This window comes from Schistocerca nitens, chromosome 6 (genome assembly GCF_023898315.1).
Source record: "Schistocerca nitens isolate TAMUIC-IGC-003100 chromosome 6, iqSchNite1.1, whole genome shotgun sequence".
NCBI lineage: Eukaryota > Metazoa > Arthropoda > Insecta > Orthoptera > Acrididae > Schistocerca > Schistocerca nitens.
The window spans coordinates 243,399,517-243,424,069 of NC_064619.1; the positions used below are offsets into that span (position 1 = coordinate 243,399,517).

Here is a 24,553-nt window from a genome sequence, read left to right on the forward strand (position 1 = left end):
ATCACTCTTTGAGTATCAGAGCTCAGAAGTATTATTTTATTTTTGTTGTTTTTAATGCCTGTCAATTGTCTGTAGCATCTGCATGTGTATTGTAGAAGGGAAACAAGACAAATGCTTCCACATCATGTAATTTTTATATGTATCTGAAGCAATGTGATTGATAATTGTATTATTTCAAATGCCACTTGTCTTAAGATACATCATATCAACTTTTTTTACTTATACATACAGATGATGAGTGTAGCTTGTACACACCAAACATTGTCAAGACAAGACTAGAGTGTTTCTTCAGATTGACCGTAAGTTGGTTTATTGTGTTAACCATTGACTTTAGAAAATAAGGCTTCTGGATTAATTCTTTGAGTGGTTCATGGATTTATGCACTTCATTTACTATCACAGGTTTTGGGGAGGGGGGGGGGGTGTATTTGAAAAGTCTCTAATACAACATTGCTTGCTTTTCTGAACTCCCACCAGTTTTGAAATTTAGAATTACACACACACACACACACACACACACACACACACACACACACACACACACACAGAGTAAAAGCAAAGTTTTAACAGATGGTGCAGAAAGATACAATAATGCAAAACACATTGCAGTCTGAATTATTATGGATAAATTGATCTAGTTTGTAATGAAAAAGACTTCATTCGCCTGTGGAGGTTCTACAGTGTGCATGTACAGCAATATGAGTAAAACATGGAGTAGAGCAATAAAAGACTGGAATTTGAGGAGGACAGCCATTCTTATGCGAGAATATTTTGAGTGCGTATAACTGATTACCAGATGAAGAGCCTAATAAGAGTATAAGTGCCAACATCAATTTGTGTGTGTCATAACAAGAGAAATATGGGTGAGCAAGCAAGTACCTGACATTAGTATGATATTGTTCAGTTTTTATTTCTCATAAATTGCTGTTAACTTCTAAGAGGTAGTTCAACATATCTTTGGTGCATAGTGTCAGCTTCATTGCAGGCTGCTCTAAGCATAACTTAGTTCTGCTTCATCTTTGACACTTCCACAGTATTACTAATGCTACCTGTGAAAATTGCAGTGCCACAATTGGTAGCTCATACGCCATTGTATATTTTAAAATAGATCACTTGTTTTATAGTTACTGTTGTTGAAAATATAAGGCCATTGCATGGCTCTTTTTTTTTCTTTTTCTAAAACCTGTGTATACTGTTTAATTTCATGTTAATTTTTTCTGAGACTCATATATTTATTGTAAAATTTGATATTTTTAACTAGTGCAAACTTCCCTACCAAATTCAGAAATGCAAATGCTCGACATTATTTTCTTTTCCTCCACATCTTTTTCAGTATATGGGTATTGCAGAAAAAGCAAAAGGCTGATTTACATAATGGGTTTTCTTCCAAACTTTTCCTTGCTGTATTCAAAGAAGAAAAATGATCTAATACCTATATTTTTGTATAGTGTACCATGTGGTATCATTCACATAATTTTTTGACTACATTTCTGCAGTATTCAAGTTTGATAACATGGAAAATAATACTAGTTTATATTTTATTCACTTTCTGTGCAACGACATTCACATTGCTATTAGCAAATCTCTAAAACTCATTTGAAAGCATTAGAATCATAAAAGCAGCCCATCCCCTCAATCTTTGACAACTCTCAGGAATTTTTTACTTACACACGTGTTACAGAAAAAAGTTCAGGAGTATCTGTTTACCTCTATTTACTGGATTAATATTTACTTTTAATACAAGTGCAGAAAAAGCCTAATAGTTCATTTTTTCTTGTACAAACATTGTACTTAACCTGCCTTGTTCTTACTTTTAGTTTTTGTACCTAATCTTTTTTTATTACATACATTCCGTCCAGAAATAATTTACATATTGTATATCTTTAACATTAAATTTTTGTGTAAATAAGATTTATTTTCTGTAAGATAGTTAAATTCATAGATTATTTTCTTGAAAGAAATGAAGAAAAACATTTGTTTTTTATTGTTTGTGTAAGAATGTCTAGCTGAACACTCTGTCACTTATGAAATGACAGTGAAAAAGTTACATTGTGTAATAAATTATGTATGAATTGCAGAAATATATGTTACTGTTCCATAAATTTGTCTTTTCAATGTTATTTGAAAATTAAAACAAATGAGTCAAATATTGTTGCAATTTTGGCATAGGTAATGATACAGATATAAGGTTCTATATTCATTTCTATCGAAGACAATTTATTAACAGTTTGTAAGATGTCTGGACTTACAGTGTAAGATTTCTGGATTAATTCTTCAAAAGACTCACAGATTTCTGAAGTTCATGAAAGTAAAACAACAGATTTTATCTATTTGTAAATTGTCAATGTAAAGCATAAGATCTTCAAGAAATTGTACTTGTAAAGAGAATTTAATCACAACAAAAACAGCAAATAATAGGAATGTATAGTTCTGTGATCCTGAATTTTAAATGTCTTAGGTTATGAAATTTTTGCTACACGGACATGTCATATTATTGTAAAAACCGAGTAATGCCCCAAGTTCCCCTCTGGACAAGATATTTACATCTATACTCTGCAATCTACCATGAAGTGCATGGCAGAGGGTATGTCCCATTGTACCAATTATTAGGATTTCTTCCCATTCCACTCATGTATGGAGCACAGAAAGAATGATTGATTGAGTGCTTCTGTGCGTGCTGTAACATTGTCCTCACACTCCCTATGTGAGCGATAAGTAGGGGGCTGTAGTATATTCTCAGTCATCAATTAAAGCCAGTTCTTGAAACATTGTTAGTAGACTATTGTTAGAACACTTTCTTAGGGTTGCTTACATCTGTCTTCAACAGTTTGCAGTTCAGTTCCTCTAGCATCTCTGTGACACTCTCCCACTGGTCAAACAAACCTGTGAAAATCCGTGCTACCATTCTTTGTGTACCAATCATAAGAATGACTGACAAATAGTTACAGATAATGGCAGTTCTACATGCATTCTCAGAAATTTTACTTACACAAAACGTACAGCCATAGCACCTTTCTAATAACTATTAACTGCCACAAAAAAATGTTTATCAGCTGCTTTCTAGGCTAAACAGTAGAAGTTATACAGTTCACCCATTTGACATCCACTGCAGCCATTTATACTTTCCCATACATTACAGTCTTTAACGACATACAAAGATATCCGTGTTGCTAATTGACATTTTCTAATGTCATATACGCATCAAGAACATCTGTGGATTTCCCCCCCCCCCCCCCCCCTCTCTCCCTGGAATACAGAGCACTGAACTTTCTTGATCAGTTTGCCATTATTTAACCCAGCTACATGTCACACAGACCGTTTGTTTCATTACAATCTTGATCACGCCTTCCATTCCATTAGTTTGTTTTCCATTCTCTCCTAGTAATTCCCAACATGCATCTCTCCTGTGCTCACTCAGCAACTTTAAGTCTTCCATTAAAAGTCCATGGGTGATTTTCATAATTAATTTCATTCGGCATTATGGAGCACACTGTATAGCAAGATGTACCTCACTGGCCTCAGATACTAACGTGTCATAAAACTAATTTTATGCTCCCTGCCATGCACGTTTTCGCCCCTTGGTGACTTGGCCACAGACCTTGAAGCTGACGATTATCCTTCTCTCATTTTATATCTTTTCCTGTGAATTAAATGACTGATAATCAAGTAGTTTAGTCGCTTTAAACCATTAATCACCACCACCACTGCCATCACAATCTCACCCACATCATTCACAGTGCAGGAGGAGATAGCGCTCCCTTCCCCTCTCCCTCCCTCCCTTCCCCTCTCCCCCCGATAAATTTGAGTGTCATCACAAACAGTTAAAAACATTTATGTAGAAAATGATTAAAATCTCTCATTTTACAATAAATTAGAGTGTATGACACCCAATGGAAAAAATTGTGATAAGTAAAATGTGGGCCTGGAAAGTAAGCTACCCATACGAAACAGTGCTATTCTAACATGTTACTATCTTCATTAGTGTAGACAGTGGTATAATATGTTTCTGAAGTCACATGGGACACAATACAAGACACCATATTCTAGCATTGTGGCCATCCACGCAGAAGACAGATAAAAATAATTTGCAGTCGATCTTGTATTTATATTGTCCTTTATCTTTGTTGGAAAATTGGACTCTCATGTTTGTAATTAACCTTCTGTCACACCAAGACCAGTGTAGTGTATTTATCAAACTAATTCTATTCTGCAGCAATCTCCTCAGATTTTTACTATTGTAGCTTCATTATATGTTATACCTTTGTTAAGAATTCTCTTGATACTGATACATCTAAAAATATTTTAAGTTTGTAATGGAAAGCCAGTAATGTAATATCAATAATGGAAGGAGTAGAGGTGACAACAGGCTGTATTGTTGGGGTATTGGATGGTACATAGGCACACAAACCAGACTGAAAATGTTGTTAAGCTTTACAATGTTATCCCTCAGGGAAACAGAGTAGTATAGAAAATGTTCACACCTGCATTGTTACATTCCCCCAGCCAAGAGTTGAAGGAAAGATAGCTGACAGTTGGGTGTGAGAGGTAGCAGACACAAAGGGTAAGAATGTGGTACTGTTGAGTTAACACTGATGGTCAGTGACATGGTGGAGTGGGCTGGGAGAGGGTGGTAAAACTGTAAGGAAGAGAGAGAGAGAGAGAGAGAGAGAGAGAGAGAGAGAGAGAGACTGCAAAGAGGAGGGTGTAAGTATAGGATGAGTGAAGTGCGGGAAGGGCAGGACAACAGGGGTGGAAGTGGATATGGGACAGGGGCTAGCAGAGATTGAGGTCAAGAGGAGTGAAGGACCCAAGAATTTATTGTAAGCACAATTCCATCACAAAGTACAATGTTAAGAGAGGCTGATATTGAGGAGGCAGGAGGGATCCAGATGCTTCAGATGGAGAAGTACTCATCAATCCTGCTCTTGGCTACAGTTCAGCAGTGGCCTTTCATATAGATGGACAGCTGAGTGGGGGGGGGGGATATCATGCTTACATAAAAATCTGTATGCATGTTACTGCAAAACTGGTGTACAATATGACTGCTTAGACTGGTGGTTCTACATTTGATCTGATTGGACAGGATGTTCCAAAGCTGTCCCATGCAGTAAGGGCACCCTTTCCCATCCATCAGCATGCCAACGGCAGGGGCAGATAGTGAGGGGTAACCACCAGATGGCCCGATTGTACACATTTTGCTCATGCATGGATTGTTGGCTACCTATGCTTGGCCAGTGGAGTAAGATCACATGTGCTACAGCCAGCTGCAAAATGACCCACTTCTCAACCACTTGCCCACCCATCTGGGCAAATGTGCTGGAATGGCCTTTGATGGGATATGCCTAACACAAGACTGGAAATTGATGCGCGTGGGGGTGCATAAGACAGGTCTTTCATCTGTGTCTTCCACAAGTAAATGACCCATGGGCATAATGATGGTTTAGGACATTTTGTAGACTGGATTGGTAGTGAAGCGCCAACTTGGGAAGGGTGATAAAGAGTGTGGGTGGGGTTCTATCTCTGAAATCCAATATAACCTCCAACCCTTCCTCAAAACCATAGGTCCAACCCAGAAACTCCCCCATGGATACTTTTACATACTCATCCCAGCTATAACTACACACACCCGTCCTCTGCATGCTTCCCATAATCCTTAAATATAACCATCCTGGACACTATCTTGTACCTGCTCTGGTAGCCACACGTGTTAACACAGTCGCTTCTGGGATTGCGAGGTGCACCAGCCCCAGGTCAAATCTGCCTAGCAGATTAACGATGAGGGTTTGATAAACTAGCTAGCCTGAATGTGGTTTTAGGTGGTTTCTCAGACTGAACTAGGTGAACACCAGGCTGGTTCCTATGTTCCAACTCAGACACACGCACAAACATTTAGAATACTCTTTCACACTTGCACACAGAATTTATTCTATATGCAGACATATCGCGTACAATGCTTCTGTCCTGGGCAGTGCATTGGATCTCCAAACCATAGCCTCCAGCCTAAATTCCCATATGAAAGATGAAAAATTCACTTCCTTCATTATCAGTCAGCCATCCCCTGCCATTATAAGTTGTATCCCTACTCATTACCGTAGATGCCACCTACCTATAAACCTACATCTCCCATGTCCATGACCTTGTTGCTGCTGGATAGTACCTTCTGCTCCATCCACTCCACATGCTCTATCTCAGCCTAGCATTTCATATTCCTGGATGGTGACCTCCACTTCACTGATTGATCCACACAATCTACATCTAGCCCACTACCGATCAACAGTACCTATATTTTGGTAGCTGCCATGTCTTCCACACCAAAAAATATCTCCTGTACATTGTGGACACACGTGGACAAACAATCGCTTGTCCAGTATATTGAAGTTCCTACTGAGATCGTCCATATAGGAATTACCCCCACCTAGTCCACAAAAACATTTACTGTGCCATATTCACAAATGCCACTAATTTTCTGACCCTCCTGGGAATCGGTTGCAAAGGAATACCCCTTCCTATCTTCCCAGACTGGAACAACTGAACAGTTTCCTTCACGAGGTTTTCACCTACCTACCATTGTGCTCAGAAATGAGGAACATGCTACCCGCCATACTTCTCATCCCAGTCTACACTACATCTTAGTCTGTACTCGATCAACATATACTAAAAGTGCTTGGTGTATGCTTCGTACCCCTGTAAAGACCCAGATGGAAGACCTGTCCTATACACATCAAATTCCATTTCCATCACAGGCATGTTATTCTGTTTAAGTTAGCTCTGAAACATGATATCATTCAAAAGCTTAACAATATTCCAAATCTTGTTCGTGTGCTTGTTGATCACAGTTTTAATTTCGACATTTATTTCAGTTCTTAAATACATCTCCCATTAGTGCAATTTTGTTTATCCTTTGTCTTTTAAATTTTTGCTGAATGTGTGTGAAAGTGCTGTGAAAAAGGTAGGTGCCTGCATATGTCTTTAGCAGATAAGTTGTAATGTTTGCAGTGAATACTTAAACATTATTAGTTTTTTATTCCACGTGTTTCTCAGCAAGTACATTTCATAGATATGTAAGAAGCACGCGCTTTCTCTCTCTCTCTCTCTCTCTCTCTCTGTGTGTGTGTGTGTGTGTGTGTGTGTGTGTGTGTGTGTGTGTGTGTGTGTGTGTGTGTGCGCGCGTGTGCACGCGTGCCGGTGGACAGGTTCACGCCATATTCCACCGAATCAAATGTAGTATTGCATCTGTTTCCCAACTTATTTGTGAATAAACGCTCCATTAAAATCTTGAAGTATTTTGTTGTCCTATTATGTTTATTCAGAAAACTTAATAGCTTCACTCTCTCTCATTCACTTTTAATATGGGGTGGACTATGTTCACTTTGTTTCATGCAATGTTTCTCATGTTTTCACTTTCCATTAATAATGAGCTTCAGTTTCCAAGTGTTAGTTACTATGTTTAAAATTATATTGTTTCTTTTCATGCAGCTGTTTATCAAAAGCCACGGGTGGCTTTAGTGGAAACATTTTGATCAGTTGTGAGTATGAATGAATATGTTTGTACAGATGATAAAACCTTGACGTAGTGAATTATTTGTAGGCAGTATTTATGCATAGCGTTATGTTTTATAGTAATGCACGTTGTAGTACTTAGTTTCACAATGTTTATTTTGAAGTTGCTACAGTTACATATACTTCATTGAATTATTGCTATCGGTGTCAAATTTTCTAAGATATACCCTCTAGTATATTTAAGCTGGTATGCAAAACTTGAGGATAAAAGTAACTTCCATATGACGATACGTCACTGTCAAGTAGCATTGCACAGTGAATCGTTGACCATACACTATAACACAGTATAGTACTAAAAGAAATACAAAAGGAGACACAGACAGACATTTCACATTAATTCAAAGACCGTAGTTACCGTGAACTCGCCGCAATTCACGAGCCTCTGGTCGTTACAAATAGTGGGACATAGTTCTCAGTAGGGTATGTGATCACCACAGATGGCAATGCAAGCTCTGTACATGGGTTCCCATGCTGCCCACAAGGTTGTTAAGGAATTCTTGCAGCAGGATATTCAATTCCTGGTTGACTATTGCTCGATGGTTGTTGGTGTACGTATATGTGGTGCAATTCATCTCCCCAACAGATCCCACATATACTCAATGGTATTTAAATCAGGGTAATGGGCAGGCCAGTCAATTTGCTGCATACCTTCTCATCTCACGAGCTCCTCTACCTGCTCTGTTAGATGCTGTCACACATTCTCGTACATAAAAATGAAGTTTGGGCCAAACGCATCCCTGAAAAGATGCACATGGGGAGGGAGTATAGGGTCATAACAACTTTGACCGATGCACCATGTTCAAAGATTTGTAGGTCAGTATGGCCATGCAACATTATACCTCCCCACACCTTAACGCCTGATACCAAAATGATCACATTTGAGAATGCGGAACATACCCTCATGTGGCAAGAGGTGGGGATGTGTAATACACCTAGGAACATTGTCAAACATGATCATTCTTGTGGTCTAGATATTATGCTGTTGGGAGGCATAATGTTACCAGGGAGTGCTGACCTCTAAATCTTTGAACATGGTACAGTCACTGGTCATTGTTATTTTGGCAATGTACTCCTTCTCTATATGCATCTGTTTGGGAGTTGCATTCAGCTCTGACTCCATTTTTATGGATGACATTGTGGACTGCATTGAACTGCGCAGGTGAATAGAATGAGAGGACGGGACGGGTGTGCCCTTTCCCCTGACATGAATCACATTGAACTTCTGTGGGGTGTGGTTCGGAGATGTATTGCAACACATCCACATCCACAAGCACCAATGACCATCCAGCAGTAGTCAACCTCACCAGTGGAGGAATGGAATGCCCTACTACAAGAACTCTTTACCAACCTAGTGGCCAACATGGGAGCATGCTGCAGAGTTTGCAGTGTCATCCATGGTGATCAAGCACCCTATTAAGAACCTGACCCACCATTTGTAGTGCCCAGGGAACCATCATAGATTACGATGACTTAGTTGTATTTATTGTCTTTGAGTAAAAGTGTCATTTCTTTTTATCTCATTGTGTATTTCTTTTAGTTACCTTCTGTATTATGCTGTAGCAGTTTGTTCTTTCTACATATGGTCGAAGTTTCATCGAGATATCTTACTTTTCAGTGACACATTGTGCGAAGGCTACTTCTGTCCTTAAGTTATGCACACCAGTGTGTTATAGAGCAGTGTTACCTCTTATGAATGCTGCCAGAACAATTTTATTTGGGTCTGATTAATTATGGAGAAACTGTCGTAATTGGATTCTATTATAATTAGTTTGGAGTTTACAAGTAAGGAGAAAAATACAACAACTAAACTATAGTCATTATAACAAAAAAGATGAATAGTTGTAGAGATTTGATACACCTGCATCTTTGAGTATACTGAAAGCATGTGCTAAATTTGGAATGTGATTATATCATAAATGCAGTAGAAGGCTCTGGATTAAAGAATTTGAAATTTCTGATTGAAACTCGGGAGACAGGAAAAGAAAACTTAAAATCAAGCAAAATGAACAAAATCATGCGAAGAATTGACTGGAAATCAAAACTTTTTATTTCAGTGGTAAATGGGAAAACGGATAGCTCTTCATTGGTAGATGGAGAATTGTAATCTGAGAACTGCAGATATCAAACGTGTGAAAAGAAATCTCTGAGCTCAAGCTCATAGACATATTGGGGACATAGCTCAGAAATGTAGCTGCTATTTTCAGAAATTTTACTCTTTTTCGGATATGTACATAAAAAAGTGGTAGTAAATTTGAGAAACTTGTTTCTTCACGTATATCAAGGGCTCTGTGTTAAGGAATAATAGTGTCATGTTCTATGATTTACATGCTACAGGTGAAAGCAGAAAAATAAATTAAATAGGCTTTGCAAATATCCCTGTAGCTCAGTAGATGTTGAATGGAAACATTTGGGGAGCATTTGTGACTTGCACTGGTTTTCTTAATATGTGAACAGAATCCCAACAAGAAATAACCAAGAAAGCAATGAATGTGACTAATGCCAGTGGAAATTAAGACGAAGAGGAGACTCCAAACAAACACAGGGAACATTCACAAATCACAGCTGGAAATTTCATTTCAATTGTTGCCACCTATCAGCTAGGATCCAGCTCCCCACTATGTCATTGTTGTTACTGAGATAAACAGTAGGGACCTCAGTTTTACAGGGGATGCAGTTTTCCAATGGAAAGTGTGTTTTCCATCGTCTACAGCACATCACAAGGAATGTAGAATAAATGCTTCCCAATACTTTTGGCTTAATAATACTTTTGGCTTAACAATGAAGACACATTTCTAACTTAAGCATAGAGACCATTTTAATTCTCACATTTAAACATAGGAATCATAAATTAGGCGTAAGAGTTATCGATGTTGGCATCAATAACTGCACAGAAAAGATATTGCATTGAATAATGAACTTATGCCTTGTCTGGGTTCTCAAAAACAGGGAGCCTCTGAATCACTTTTTGTATGTTCAGGCTTCAGTTCAGTTTTCCATCATTGATAAGCTTATAATGCTGAAAGTGACTATACTTTTTTTTTTCCTGAGCAGTGTTGCTCAATCACATACAGAAAAATATTAACATTTACACACTATGAAGCTCTTTAGAATCATATTTCATTATAATGAGAACTGCACCTTTTCCATCCCCCATGAAATGGTGTATTTTGTTGTATGCATTTAAGCAGACACAGGACTCTGGTGCATTTTCTCCACATGCACTGTCAATGCATCACTTAAAAAGCTGGAGACACGTGTATTGTGTACAGTCGTCCATCCTCTAAGTTGTTTTGGCTGGCCCTTACAATAATTCAACTTATTCACAGGATTACAAAGTTTTTTTTATATTCAAATGAATTATTTGATATTACAAGGGTATATCTCTTACAGGTGTACACATACAGCCTTGGGATTCTTTTTAAAATTACATTTAGGATCAAAGGTTTAATTTACCCTAGACAATAATAAAAATCATATCATACTTCTGCAAGCATATCTGCTGTTAACACAGTCACTACTATTGCTAAGTGGCGTTACAGTTCACCCACAGTTATTAGAAGAGTGAAGGTTGTCGGGTCGGGTATACTGGCTGAAGGGAGAAAGGAGATGGGGTATGGGAGGTTGAGGAGGAGGGATATGATGGTATATTTCCTGTCTCGATTATATCTCTCTTTGCCACTACTGCAGTCAGATAATCAGCAGTACCTAGTGTACTTACTCCCTTGATGTCAATGTCCGGTAGTTTCACAAATCCATTAGCCCACGAGGGCTATATGTCCTCCCCACTCATGGTTCCTGCAGCACTATCTTTGGGAACCTCGACACCCTGCAACCAACCAGAGAAGCAGAATCATCATCTGACATCTACTGGTGACAGGGCTCTCTCCACTAAAATCTGGAGACCATTGACCCAGCAGCTGAAGAACCTACAAACTGTGCTTCCAAGGGCTTCCCATTCCTCTTTAGTTTTACACCCACGGTGGATAAACCCATTAAAAGAAGTGAAGGAGAAAAAGAAGAAACCACAGGAGAAGGCTACTCCAGTGATCATGGAGGCTCCAGGTTCCCCCATATCATCAGACTCTTGAATTGATGTTCGTTGTTGTTCTACGTGCCATCAGAAGCAGACAGTGACCCTGTGGTGTGACCTGTCCTCCTGGTCCTATTAAGCCTAGATAGGGTACCCTTAACACAATAGTTCAGTGGAACAGCAATGGGTATTAATGGTCACCTGCCAGAACTACAACTGCTAACTTCCTCCTGGCCTGCCATATGTTTTGTACTCCAAGAAACACACACCACTGATCATTTTCCAACAATGAGGATACCGTGCATTTTGTCAGAATCACACTGTCCCCAAGAGAGCATCTGGTGGGTTCTGTATATTTGTTCAAACAATTGTTATTAGTGAGTGGATGCTTCTCTATACCACATGGAAAACAAAAACAGTGCAGTTGTGAATGACCCCAGCAAATTGCATTTGTAACACTTGTCTATCCCCAGGCAGGATGCCAACATACCTTGAGATAATCACCTTAATTACTCAATTACTCTCCCTCTCTTTTCTACTACTTGAGGGTTTCAGTACGTACCGCCCCCTGAGAGGAACTATCATGTTGTCTGAGAGGGGCATTTTGATTAACCAACTTCTTTCCAATTTTGATCTGTCTCTCCTCAGTGAGAGAACACCTACCCACCTCAGTGCTACACATAGCACCTTTTCAGCTGTTGATTGTACATTCTTTCCCTACAGTCACATCGCTTCGCTGTAATGGTTGCTTCATGAGATCCTTGTGATAGCTACCACTTTTTGGTGATCCTGTCACTCCTTGCCATTGGCTGATGAACCAATTGTCATGTTGGGCTCTTCATAGAGCCAACTGGTAATTGTATTCCTCTGCTGTCATCTTCAACCCTCTTGTCAGATTGCACAATGGGGTCACGGGAGACATCTCGGACACAATTGACCACACTGCTGAAACTGCTATTCCTCATTCTACAGGCAACCACTGTACTGGGCTGGTACCATAGTACCCGAAGACAATGTAAAAGCTATTCAGGATCACTGAAGGATGTTGCAGTCTCCCGTGTGACATTCTTCACAGATCCCTTATCACTTTTATACAGCTGTACATAAAGGCAGTAAGAAGGAATTCTGGGAGTGCTATGCAGCCTCCTCGGAAACTTATGCCTCTTCATCCCAGGTGGAGGCTGAGATCCATTGTCTTCTGGGCTGCCAAAGATCAATAACTGTTCTGGGTGTCTTCCTCTGTGGTGGCTGGCCACCAGTGGATCAGTTCTTGCTGAACTCTTAGTGATGTTTTTTGCATCGACAATGGTGTCTCGTTACTCTGCTACATTTTGAATTTGTAAGAGACATTTTCCTGTCTTTAACCCCTGTCATGCTGAATTATGTAATGAACCTTTCACTGATTTGAAACTGCTTCAAGCTCTTGACTTTTCACAAGATATGGCCCCCGACGACCCTGGCCCAATTTATAATTAATTGATCCATTATCTCAGTGTTACTTAAAGACTCCATCTACTAAGTGTCTTCAACTGTATTTGGCTGGAAGATGTTCTTCACTATGTTGAGATACTATGATTGTTCCAATCCTTAAAACAGACAAAAACCCAGTTTCCATTAACATCTGCTGACCGATTAGCTCCACCAACATGTTGTCTGGAAACTGCCTGAAAGTTTTCTAGCCTAATGATATGATAGCTTCTTGAATTGCAGGGCCTTTTGTCTGCCTATCAGTGTAATTTCTGGGAGGGACAATCCACAGTCTGATTATGTTGGAAACAATAATCCGACAGGCATTTTCAAAAACCCAATACCTTATTGGAGTCTTTTTTAACCTACATAAGACATACGAGACCATTTGGCGCGATCGCAATTTACTTACCTTCCATGACTGGGACAGTCAAGATTCTCTACCAAATTTTTTTTATTCACCACTTTTTATATCAGTGATTGTTTCAGCTTAGAGTTGGTACATTACTCAGCTCCCCGTGTGTCTTTCTACAACTCAGTGCCCAGCAAGTTGTTACTTTAAACCCTTAAATTATTTTTTTTAAATGTGGCTCTCATATTACTGATCATCAAATCGTAGAAAAAGCGGACAGGCCAACAGTTTATCTCGTGTGTATTCTTTGCATGGCCTTAACAGTGCTTGCCGCCAACAACAGTTATGAATTCACGTGAGCAATTGTGGTCATTCCGTATAGCCTTGAATAAGGAAAATGTGTACCATATATATGCTTCCATGAATCCCTTACATTAGAATTTGGGAAGAGTAACTCAGATTTTATTAACTTTGGGAGCCATTGGAACCAGGAATATTGCCTACTTAAGAAGACTGTTGAGATATTCTAAAGACTTCAAGCTACAATTTTCCAAAGAAGATCATGACATCACAGGTTACACTGATGGTGACTGGGCTGGGGACGTATGAGATAAAAAACCAGTGGTTGATTTTCTATCTCCTATGTCCCCAGCCCAGTCACCATCAGTGTAACCTGTGATGTCATGATCTTCTTTGGAAAATTGTTCCATTTGTATACCTTAGGATTCACTTTACAGCTTGCCAGTGGGATATTCCAGGGTTATTATTAAACCAACTCACAACTCCAAATGTGTATGCTAGGTCTGGTCTAGTACCTAGTTGTGCATACATTCAGCTACCTATGGCTTCTTTATATGGGCTTTCTTCATGTCATCTCTTGCTCTCTCTGTTTTTGGGCTCATTTCATGAGTTAATACTTGGTTATTGTCAAGTGGAGTTCATACTGGATTACAGTCTTCTATGTTATGCTTTCGTAAAATCTAATTTATGTAATGAGTCTGATCCAGCCATAAAAGTCCAAGCTTACGATCTCTTGTCACTCAGATCCCTAGACAATTGGATACTTCTCCCAGGTCCTTTAGTTTAAGTTGATCCTTTAGTTGTTCTTTAAATGCAATTTTCTGTTGCATATTGCCACAAAATATCAAGTCATCTACGTAAACAGCTACAATTGATATATCACGTCCTTGGTTTCTGTGATAAATACATGGATCAGTGGGGGACCTGCTGAAATTTAAACTTAGTAGAACTTTGTCCAATTTGATATTCCAACAGACTTCCCTTTTTAAGTCCATATACTGCTTTGTTGAGTCTTTTAATACCTTCATATTTGACTGTTTTTGTCACATAGTCAACTGTGGGAATTTTAACATAAATTTCTCCTTTCAAATGACCTTGCAAAAAGCTGTCACCACATCATAATAATCAATGTCCAAGTCGTATTTAGCAGCTAGACTAAACAAATATCTGAGTGAATTGTATTGTATCACTGGTATGTTTCTTCATAGTCTAAATCTTTAACTTGTGAACATCCCTTAACTACAAGTAGAGATTTATCTTAAAGACCCACCTAGCTTTTTTTGCCTTGAGGCAGGATAGCTGATTCCCAAGTTTTATTTTCCGCATGTGACTTCAATTCTTCTTCTATTGCTTGAAACCATTTCTCTGAATCCTTGGATTGCAATGCTTCTTCCAAAGTTGATGGCTCTGATTCTTATGAATCTTCTTTAGTACAATAGGTCACATAATCATCCATCTTCTTCAGTATGGGTATTCTTGAAGATGATCTGAGCACTTGTTGAGGCGGTTCAGATTCTTCCTCTATTTCGACTGAGCCTGTTTCTGGTCTGTTTCTGCTGAAATGCTGTTATCTGATCTGTTGTCCCTTGTGTCATCTTGAATCGTAATGTTCTCCTTCTTATTTGTGAACGGAATAGATATTTGATTTGGTTCCAGCAAATGATCACATGTTTCTGGCTTGTTATTATTCTCTTGAATTATTTCTTCTCTAAATATCACATTTCTGGGTTTAATGATTCTTTGTTGAACTGGATGGAACAACCAGTATGCCTTGCTGTCTTCACAGTATCCGACAAGTATGCACTGAACACATTTCTTGTCTAATTTGTGCCTAATGGTTTGTGTTAAGTGGACAAATGCCTTATTGCCAAACAATCTTAGACATCGGAGGTCAGGTTTCTTTCCTGAGAAAGCTTCCTCTGGCATTATGTTGTTCAAAGTTTTTGTTGGTGATCTGTTAATGAGGTAAACTCCGGTGGAGACTGCTTCCCCCCCAAAATTTGTAGGTAATTTCGCTTCAAATAACATACATCTGCTGTATTGTGCTCTTGGTTGTCTTAGTGACATAAAATGGTCTGCAGTGATTGCAGGGAAGGAAGATTGTGTTTAACATTCCTTTGACATCGAGGTCATTAGAGACTGAACACAAGCTTGGATTGTGTCAAGGATAGGGAAGAAAATCGGCCATGCCATCTCAAAGGAACTGTCGCAGCATTTGCCTGGAGAAATTTAGGGAAATCACACAAAATCTAAAACTGGATGGCTAGACACAGATTTGAACCATTGTGCTTCTGAATGCGATTCTACTGGCTGACCACTGCACCACCTTGCTCAGTGCAGTGATTGCACTGTTGTTGGTATATGACATGGCTGCTTTCACTGTTGGTCCTGTCACTGTTGGGATAGAATAAGCCTGTGACAGGACTGCAGTAGGTTGTACTGGGGTGGATTGAGCAGGTCTTACACTTGGGTCTTCCACATAGATACAACCCCTCTGGAAAGGGTTGGGATTGGGTGTGCTATAAGGATGGATCAGTTTGTTGTATCAGTTGGGTGGGCAATGGAATACCGTTTTGGGGGAATTGGGAAGGATCTTAGGTTTGATGTCCCTCAATTCTGGGTATGATGACAGTCAAGCCTTGGCAAAGTATATGGTTCAGTTGCTGCAGTCCAGGGTGATATCGAGTGACTAGGGAGCACTCATTTCTTGCTGATTCTTGGAAGTGGTGGGAGGATTATGGGTGTATGATGATATGGCTTGGGAAATCTGTGTGCAGACTATCCAACTGTGAAGGCCTCTGAGTGACCACATCATACTGGACAAGAGAATTCTCTTTACTGCAGGTATGCTGTCCACAGATGTCCGGGCTGTATATTAGTGGTTTTTTGATGTGCAGTGAAGGACAGCTGCTAAAACACAGATATAGTTGGCAGTTATAGGTTTTGATGTGGACAGAGCTGTGGATGAGACCTTCAGAGAGGTGGTTAGGGTGTTTTGGCCCCGAGTTCAGGTCATGAAGATATGATCAATGAGCCTGACTGCCCATAAAAAAGGTTGGCATAGAAGGTTCCATGCAGGTGCTCATGGCTGTGCCATGGATTTTTTTATGTACCTTCCCTCAAAAGGAATTAGTTGTTTGTGTGGGTTGTGGAAGACTCAAGTGTGAGGCTGACCCAGTCCACCAACCCAGCACTTCCTGCTCTAGTCCTGTCACTGGCTTATCCTACCCTGTCAGAGGCAGGGCCACCTGTGAAAGCATCCATGTGATATAACAACTCTGCTGCAATCACTGCATACCTTTTATTGATGACAACCAACCAGCTGTCCGCCAGAATGAATGGCACCACCAAACTGTAGCCAAGAACAAAGTTGATCCACCAGTGACACAACATGTAGCTGTGCACAATGTGCATGTGGTCAGTGGCTACTAAGCAACTCGTGCAGTGTGGGTCCTTATCTCCTGAACTACGCAGATGGAAGTTACCCTTGCAACACATTCTTCGCTCCCATAACCCTCCAGGTCTCAATCTCCACTAACCCACTGTACCCACATCCTGTATCCAACAGTTTCCCATTCCTGTCTCCTGTCACCCCCAATCAGTCCACATCATTTTCATCCTGCGCCTCACCTCACCAGCTCCCGTAACTGTGTATTGCATTCGTACTCCCTACCACATTCCTAACCAGCAAACCTTCTGCATCTCTCTGAGCCATTAGCTACCCATCTCTAACCTGTCTTTCTGCCTCCAACCACGCTCTCCTTCTACCCCCGCCCTCCTCCCCACATCTGAAATAACCCCCTCCCAAGACCACCCTAGTCCACCTGTCAAAATGTAAAATTTGGCATTGTGTGTCCAGCCATCACAATGCAGGAGCACAGATGTGCACGCTTGCACTTGCTCATGTTTTGTGTGTGTGTGTGTGTGTGTGTGCGTGTGTGACTCTAGCTCATCAAAGGATTTATTCAGAAGCCTAGCAAGTTTCCTTTCTCTCTTATGCATGTCTGTCAACAACTCAGCACTTCTGCTATTTGGTAAGTGGTCTTCTTTACTCCTAAATTATTTATATTCTGCCAGAACATTCTTTACTAAATTTATACTTTCTCCCCAAGTATGAAATAGCTCAAAAGTAACTTTCGCCTATACCCCTTTCGCTGACACATCTTTTGAATTTTGAGCACTTTATATTGTTTCAGTATGACAGGAATCCTTATATAGTCATAAAAAATAACATTTTTCAACCTTTCATTCAATATTTCCACATTTTTCTCGCATATTAAGTGATAATTTATGACTGGTAATTTTATGTATGTGTTTGCTTCATGTTAGTTACTTGTAACTTATTGCTATTGGCTTTGTTTTCATATGCCCAAAGCCTGTCCACACTATTTTCTTGTCGTTTACAATGATTTACATACTATGATCACTCATCTATAAAATAGAATGAATGAACACTTAATTTGTATATAAGTCATCGAGCAAAGTGTTGTGAACCACACTTTCACAAATATCTGTATATTAGTTACCACCTGGCATCAGATTTGTTTTCCTGTGTAGGTAAGCTCTGAACAAATTACTAATTTTGTTCTGGAGTGCAAATGAATGGCATTTGTTCTTTGATGATTTTTGGTGATAGTGAAGATTTCTAAATCTGAATATTCAGTTCTCAGGTCTGCCACTGTATTATGCTACATTTCATCATTGCAGCATCTCTATATCATCAGGTGGTTGCTGCTGGCAATTAGCAACTACAGGTGTCCCTGCTGTGGCTTTGATAAACATTTATCCTGATGTATTTCATTTATGGAGATTTATAACAAAAGACAAAGACTTACAAGTTACATAAAGAAGGATATCTTCTTTCTGGTCACTTGGAGGAAGGCAAGTGAATCCAAAGGATAGAAAGGCCTTCAGGATTCATACCGAGAATACACTTCATCAGGCGTAAAGAACAAGCTGAAGAAAGGGAAAAAAACCTGATGTTGGACATAGAAAGGTGGTGGCAAAACACAAAATGATGTTGCAAATGAGAAATACATTGGGTCTGGAAGGCATTGCAGCTATTCAGATTCTGAAGTGCCAATCATGTGTTGCAGGGACATTAAACCTTGAATATATGAGCTAAAGTAGCCATGTTGTTGGGATCACAATGACAGATCTGCTAATTGCCTCCCTGCATATTTACACATGGTTGCTTTCACAGAGATAAAAGTCAACAGTTCCCTTACTAATATGTATCTGCTCTCATGTCCTATTAACAAAGATTATCACAAGTTATTGTTGCTCATGTTTTTCAAAATAAAAAGCTCCATTCAAATTACCTACTGCAGTTAGTAAAAAGTAAGATTCTTACAAAGTAGCTGAATAGTTTACTGTTGTCAAATGTGTGTGTCGCCCATTTTTGCATACTTATTATATTTAATTATGCTGATGATTTCATTAGTTTTCACCATGATGTGCTTTCTTTCTCAAAGGTGGTATCATTCCCTCTTCTAAAAGTAGTGGCTCCATATGCCTTTTTAAATAAAAATGATAGAATCTATGTGATATGTCACACAATTTTAGTGCTGGCATCCATCACAGATAAAGTTTTGAAGCCTCTTATTCAAATTTAGTAACTTTTTTGTATTTCCTATCCAAGTGAACATTAAGACAGTGTCCCATTTGCAGGGGCCACAGTCAACTGTGGATTACTTTGTTAGTTTGAAGTAAATCTCCTTTATTGCAGCATTTAATAACACTGCGTCCAAAAGCGAAAAACGGTCTGAGAATGCAAATCAATACAGGTAATAATTGTAAAAGCAAAGAATAAAGGAACATTAGCAATAATGTCGCATTGCATAAACACTTCGTGTCTTGGACATATTTCACACAGTGATGCATGATAACTACACCACTGCCCCCCCAAGTGCTAATGATATCTTCGACTGAGGTGGACGTGATGTCCAGATCTTGTGACAACAGATTTTGCTGCTGCCAAGCCACCAGGGTTGGTGTTCAGTGTCCATTACGGCATGTCTGTGACAGGCAGTGGAGTGTCAGGTGATTCTGACTTGTCTGTGGTTGGTGTGTCAAGCAGTTTGCTCATACCAATGTACACAGTGTTGAATGCAGGTTTAAGGTCATCAACAGAGATTGTCGTTGGGGTTCCTGTGACTTCAGTCTTAAACATTTTGCCATTTGTGCTGAGAACTGGATACGGTCCATCATCTGCAGAGGCTTGTGGACAGAAAAGTGGTGAACAAAAACTTGGTACCATTTGCACAATTCAGCAAAGATGAAAGGGCAGCATGTTTGTTGATCTCTTCATGCAACAGGATGGAGCTGCCGGATCTGTGTGCGTAGTTTGTTGACAACATCTGTTGCCTCGATTAGTGTGTCCAGCCTGGTGCTAATGTACTCACCAGGCAGTTGGATCAGTGGGCCAGAGACAAGACATGCTTTAGCAGATTTCAGATCATCCTTGATGGACACACAGAAGCCCAACGGGATGATCGGCAGTGTTTGTCCAACATTGCTAGTCCTGTCACTGAAGGGATGCATTTAACTGTTGATGAAGACATGGAACTAAACCATTCACTACTGGGTGATAAGCCATTGTTTGGATCTACTTCATTCCTAACGGGGCAGCAAATGTGTTAAACAGGTAGGATTCAAACTGCATGCCTTGGTCAGTGGTAATGCAAAGGAGAACTCTGAAAGCCATCCATGAAAGAAAGTGGTTGTCACTGTTTCAGTGGTAATAGAAAGACCTCAGACCAAGAGTAAAGTGGTAAATGGCAGTTAGGCTGTAAGTAACCTTCATATGGTTGGAAAGGTCTGAGGATGTCTATATGTTCATGGTGAGATTGCTGGTTAGGGTTGCACTGACATGGTGAGTGATCTTACTCCACTCACAGGCCATACTCTGTTGCACAAATATCTTGCAGTCTTTGTTGATGTTTTGTCACACGAAAGTTAGTTTAACCAAATTTGTGGGACAGAAGTTAATAGTCACTAATGGTCGTGGCTCCACTGTGGAGACGTCACAGTACGATATCTCATTTGACAGTGGTACTTGGACATGGCAGAGCTGCAGACTAGATGGCTGCGCCAGTAAATCTTGAAGGTTGTTGTTGGATTACTGTACCAAACTGAGTGCTTCGTAATTAGCTTCACCTGTAATTGCTTCTACACAAGAGAGGGCATTCAGTTCTCCATCGACACGGACTAAGAGTCTTGAGTTGTCATATATAGTTTAAGGGGTGGTGCTCTGTTCAGTTTCTGATGGAAAGCATAAGTCAGTGGCTTGTGGTCAGTGACAAGTGTAAAATGTTGACCTTTGAGCCTGGGCTGAATGAAGTTTATGCCACATACAACTCGTGATCGTACATTGACCAGCTCTGCTGTGATGGGGGTAGCATCTGGCTGAAGAATGCTGACGGCTGCCAGTGCTGGTCTACTTGTTGCTGACATGCAGCACCTATTGCGGTCACAGATGCATCAACTATTAGGACAAGGGGCACTTGCGGACTAGGGTATGCTAACAGCACAGTCTGACGAACAGCAGTATTCACATTACTGAAGGCTGTCTCAGCTTTGCTTGTCCCTGGTAGTCTGTTACTTGGTTTCGGTGAGCTTCATTAGTTAGTTCAGTGGGGTGGCCAAGAGTGCACAGACAGCTGTGATGCTGAGAAACTTGCAACTCACGGACAGTTCACAGATTGCAGGAAGTTTGTTATAACTCCTGCCTACTCGTGTGGTGGCTATAATGATTATGTAACCCAGGAAGGGGACTCCTGATGCGCCAAAGGTGCACGTCTGCTGCAAACCTATGTTTAGACTATCTCTTACCTCCTCTGACTTTCTGCCGGATGGTCCTATTGGTACAGACTTGGTTCACAATTTTGATAATGATTTCTAGTTTCACTCCCAGCACTATTTTCACCTTGGAGTAATGATTATACGGTCCCCATTATCGGGTTTGACCTGCTCTCTTCTCCAAATAATACAGTAGTGCATGTCCATAGGGGACCAAAGGAAAACATAGTTGCTACTGGGGCCTTCATCTTGACTTTTGAGGGTGATAAGTTGCCTGAGAAGATGATGGCGATAGTCTACCAGTGTAACATGAAACCCTATGTTACTCCTCATGTGAGTTGTTTCTGTTGTATGAAGTTCGGACATATGTCTTCATGTTGCACTGTTACCCCTGTCTGCAGGGATTGTGGATGTCTGCTACATGTGAATGTTTCTTGTGCCTCTCCCCCCATCTGTGTAAACTGCTACAAGCTCCACTCTCCCTGCATACCAGGTTGCTCCATTTTTAAGCTTGAGAAGAAAATCCAAGACTATAAGACTCTGGACAAGCTCTCATATCAAGAGGCCAGGAAAAGGTATGAGTGTCTAAATCCCAGACAAATGATGCAATCTTATGTTGCAGTTGCAATGTCATTGCCTTCTCTGTTGATGGTGCCTACCTCTGTTACACATTGTACAGTGGGCCAGAGCTGCCTGCCAATACCTGTCCCCCAGGTGGTTGGGGGCCTTTCTGGTGCTTCCACAGCACCCACTTTGGAAGCATTGGATCCCCACCTGCTGGGGCACTGGTCCGCTTCCACCAACCAGAGGCACTGCATCCTCCTCTGCCTTCTCTAGTTACGATGAGGTCCCATGGGACTCTTCCTTCCATGGTTCCCATTGATCCACAGCCAGATACCAGCTGGCTGCTGGCCATTGGACTTCTTGTTGCTCCTCTATACCTGAAACCAATTCAGGGAAACCTCGTCGGCTCAAGTCTTCTAAGGAGAAGGAGACAAGAAGGACAAAAAGTAGTCCTCTAAGACAAAGGAAACTCTGGTGGCCCTCATGCCACAGGACTCTGCATTTACTCCCTCTGTCCCCAAGGTAGAGATCCCAGTGGCCTCTGAGACACCAGGTCTCCCCAGGCAATGTGCCACACAACCTATGTCAGTGAATCACCTGACCTCTCAACTAGTGAACTAATGGCAGTACATGCCGCCCCCCCCCCCCCCCCCCCCTCCTCTCTGTGGTTGCATCATCCTCCCACAGTATTCAGAGTCTTATCCTCAAGTGGAATTGTAACCAATTTTTCCAGCACATTTCTGAGCTACTGGCAACTTTTAAGCACATACCCTGCATTCTGTATTGCCATCCAGGAAACGTGGTTTTCAGCAACTAGGATCCTTGCCCTTCATGGCTGCCAAGGTTATCTTAGGAATTGTACTGACTATGAGATGGTATCAGGTGGAGTTTGCATGTACATGCTGTACATATACAGTGACCTTGTGCCTCTTGATACTCCATTGGAGGCTATGGCTGTTCGTGTATGGGTACATCAGGATTTTACCATCTGCAGTGTTTATCTCCCTCCTGATGATGTTGTGTCCCTCGATGTACTGTCTGCCTTACTCTCTCAGCTCTCCCACCACTCCTTGTCTTGGGCGACTTCAACAACCATAACACTTTGTGAGATGGAACACTGATCAATGGCTATGGTAAAGACACAGAAACTTTACTGGCACAACTTGATCTTTGCCTCTTGAACTGTGGTGCCCCCACACACTTCAGTGTGGCACATGGGACTTATTCGGCCATGTATCTCTTCTTTTTAGTCCTGGTCTTCTACCATCTGTCCACTGGAGGGGCCACAATGACATGCATGGTAGTGACCACTTCCCAGTCTTCCTGCCACTCCCCCAGCATTGCTCCCCTGGGTGCCCACCCAGATGGGTTCTGTGTAATGTTGAATGGGATGGGTTCTCTTCTGCTGTCGTTCCTAGCTCCCCATCACAAGGCACTATCGATGCGGCTGATCAGTATACAATGGCAGCCATTCTTTTGCCAGCCAACTAAGCCATTCCCTCATCCTTGGGATCCCCGCCATCGGAAGACAGTACCCTGGTGGACCCCAGAGATCTCTGCAGCTATTGGAGATCATAAGCAGCACCCTTCACTGGAGCACCTCATTGCCTTTAATCGCCTCCATGCCCGTTTTTGCTACATGAAATGACAAAAGCAAGAAGAATCCTGGGAACAGTACATTTCCACCATTGGATCACATACCTTTCCATCATAGGTGTCGGCAAGTATCAGACGACCATATGGCTTAGAGTCCCTTGCAGGTGTACCAAATATATTCTTAGATGGTGCCATTTATATTGGTCAGCAGCTGTCACCAAGCATTTTGCTGAGCATCACGCTCATGCATCTGCATCTGAGAACTACCACCCCACCTTTTGGCTCACGAAACTGCAACATACCTAATGTACTTATCTTTTACTACCCGTCACCTAGAGCCATATAATGCTCTACACAGTTAATGGGAACCCTCCAGTGCCCCAGCTCATTGCTCCAGAGGCAGACTGCTTTTACAACCAAATGCTGAAACATCTCTTAGTGGGTTGTCAACCTCTCATCTTTGCCCTCTGTAATCAGATCTGGAATGAGGGTGAATTCCCATCTCATTGGCGAGAAAATGCAGTGTTTCTGGTACTGATACTGGGTAAGAACCCTTGTGAGATGGACAGTTATCCCCCAATCAGCCTTACCAATGTTCTCTGTAAGTTTCTTGAACACATTGTTAGCAACTGGCTGTGTTGGCTCCTTGTGTCTCAGGGCCTTGGCTGCATCTCAGGGTGGTTTTTGCAAAGGCTGTTCTGCTGCTGATAATTTGGTTCACCTGAAGTCCACCATCCGAACTGCCTTTGCATGCCGTCAGCACGTCGTTGCTGCTTTTTTTTACCTACAGAATGCTTACTTTATGACATGGTATCACCACATCCTTACTACATTCCGCAAGTGTGGTCTCCGGGGTCCACTCCCAATATTTGTCAAGAACTTCCT

The 24,553-nt window shown here is 40.9% G+C and overlaps 1 protein-coding gene across 3 annotated transcripts in view; it reads left to right on the plus strand.

The window, feature by feature from the left end:
* LOC126262265 (transmembrane protein 268) overlaps positions 1-24,553 on the plus strand; it is a 102,203-nt gene that overhangs the window by 50,671 nt on the left and 26,979 nt on the right. The window contains exon 7 of one of the 3 annotated variants that reach the window (XM_049958767.1): positions 7,476-7,525. The exons of the other annotated variants lie outside the window; for them this stretch is intronic. Coding sequence (XP_049814724.1) covers positions 7,476-7,519 — 44 coding nt within the window. The 3' untranslated portion in view covers positions 7,520-7,525. The remainder of the gene's footprint in view (positions 1-7,475; positions 7,526-24,553) is intronic. 3 annotated transcript variants of the gene reach the window in all.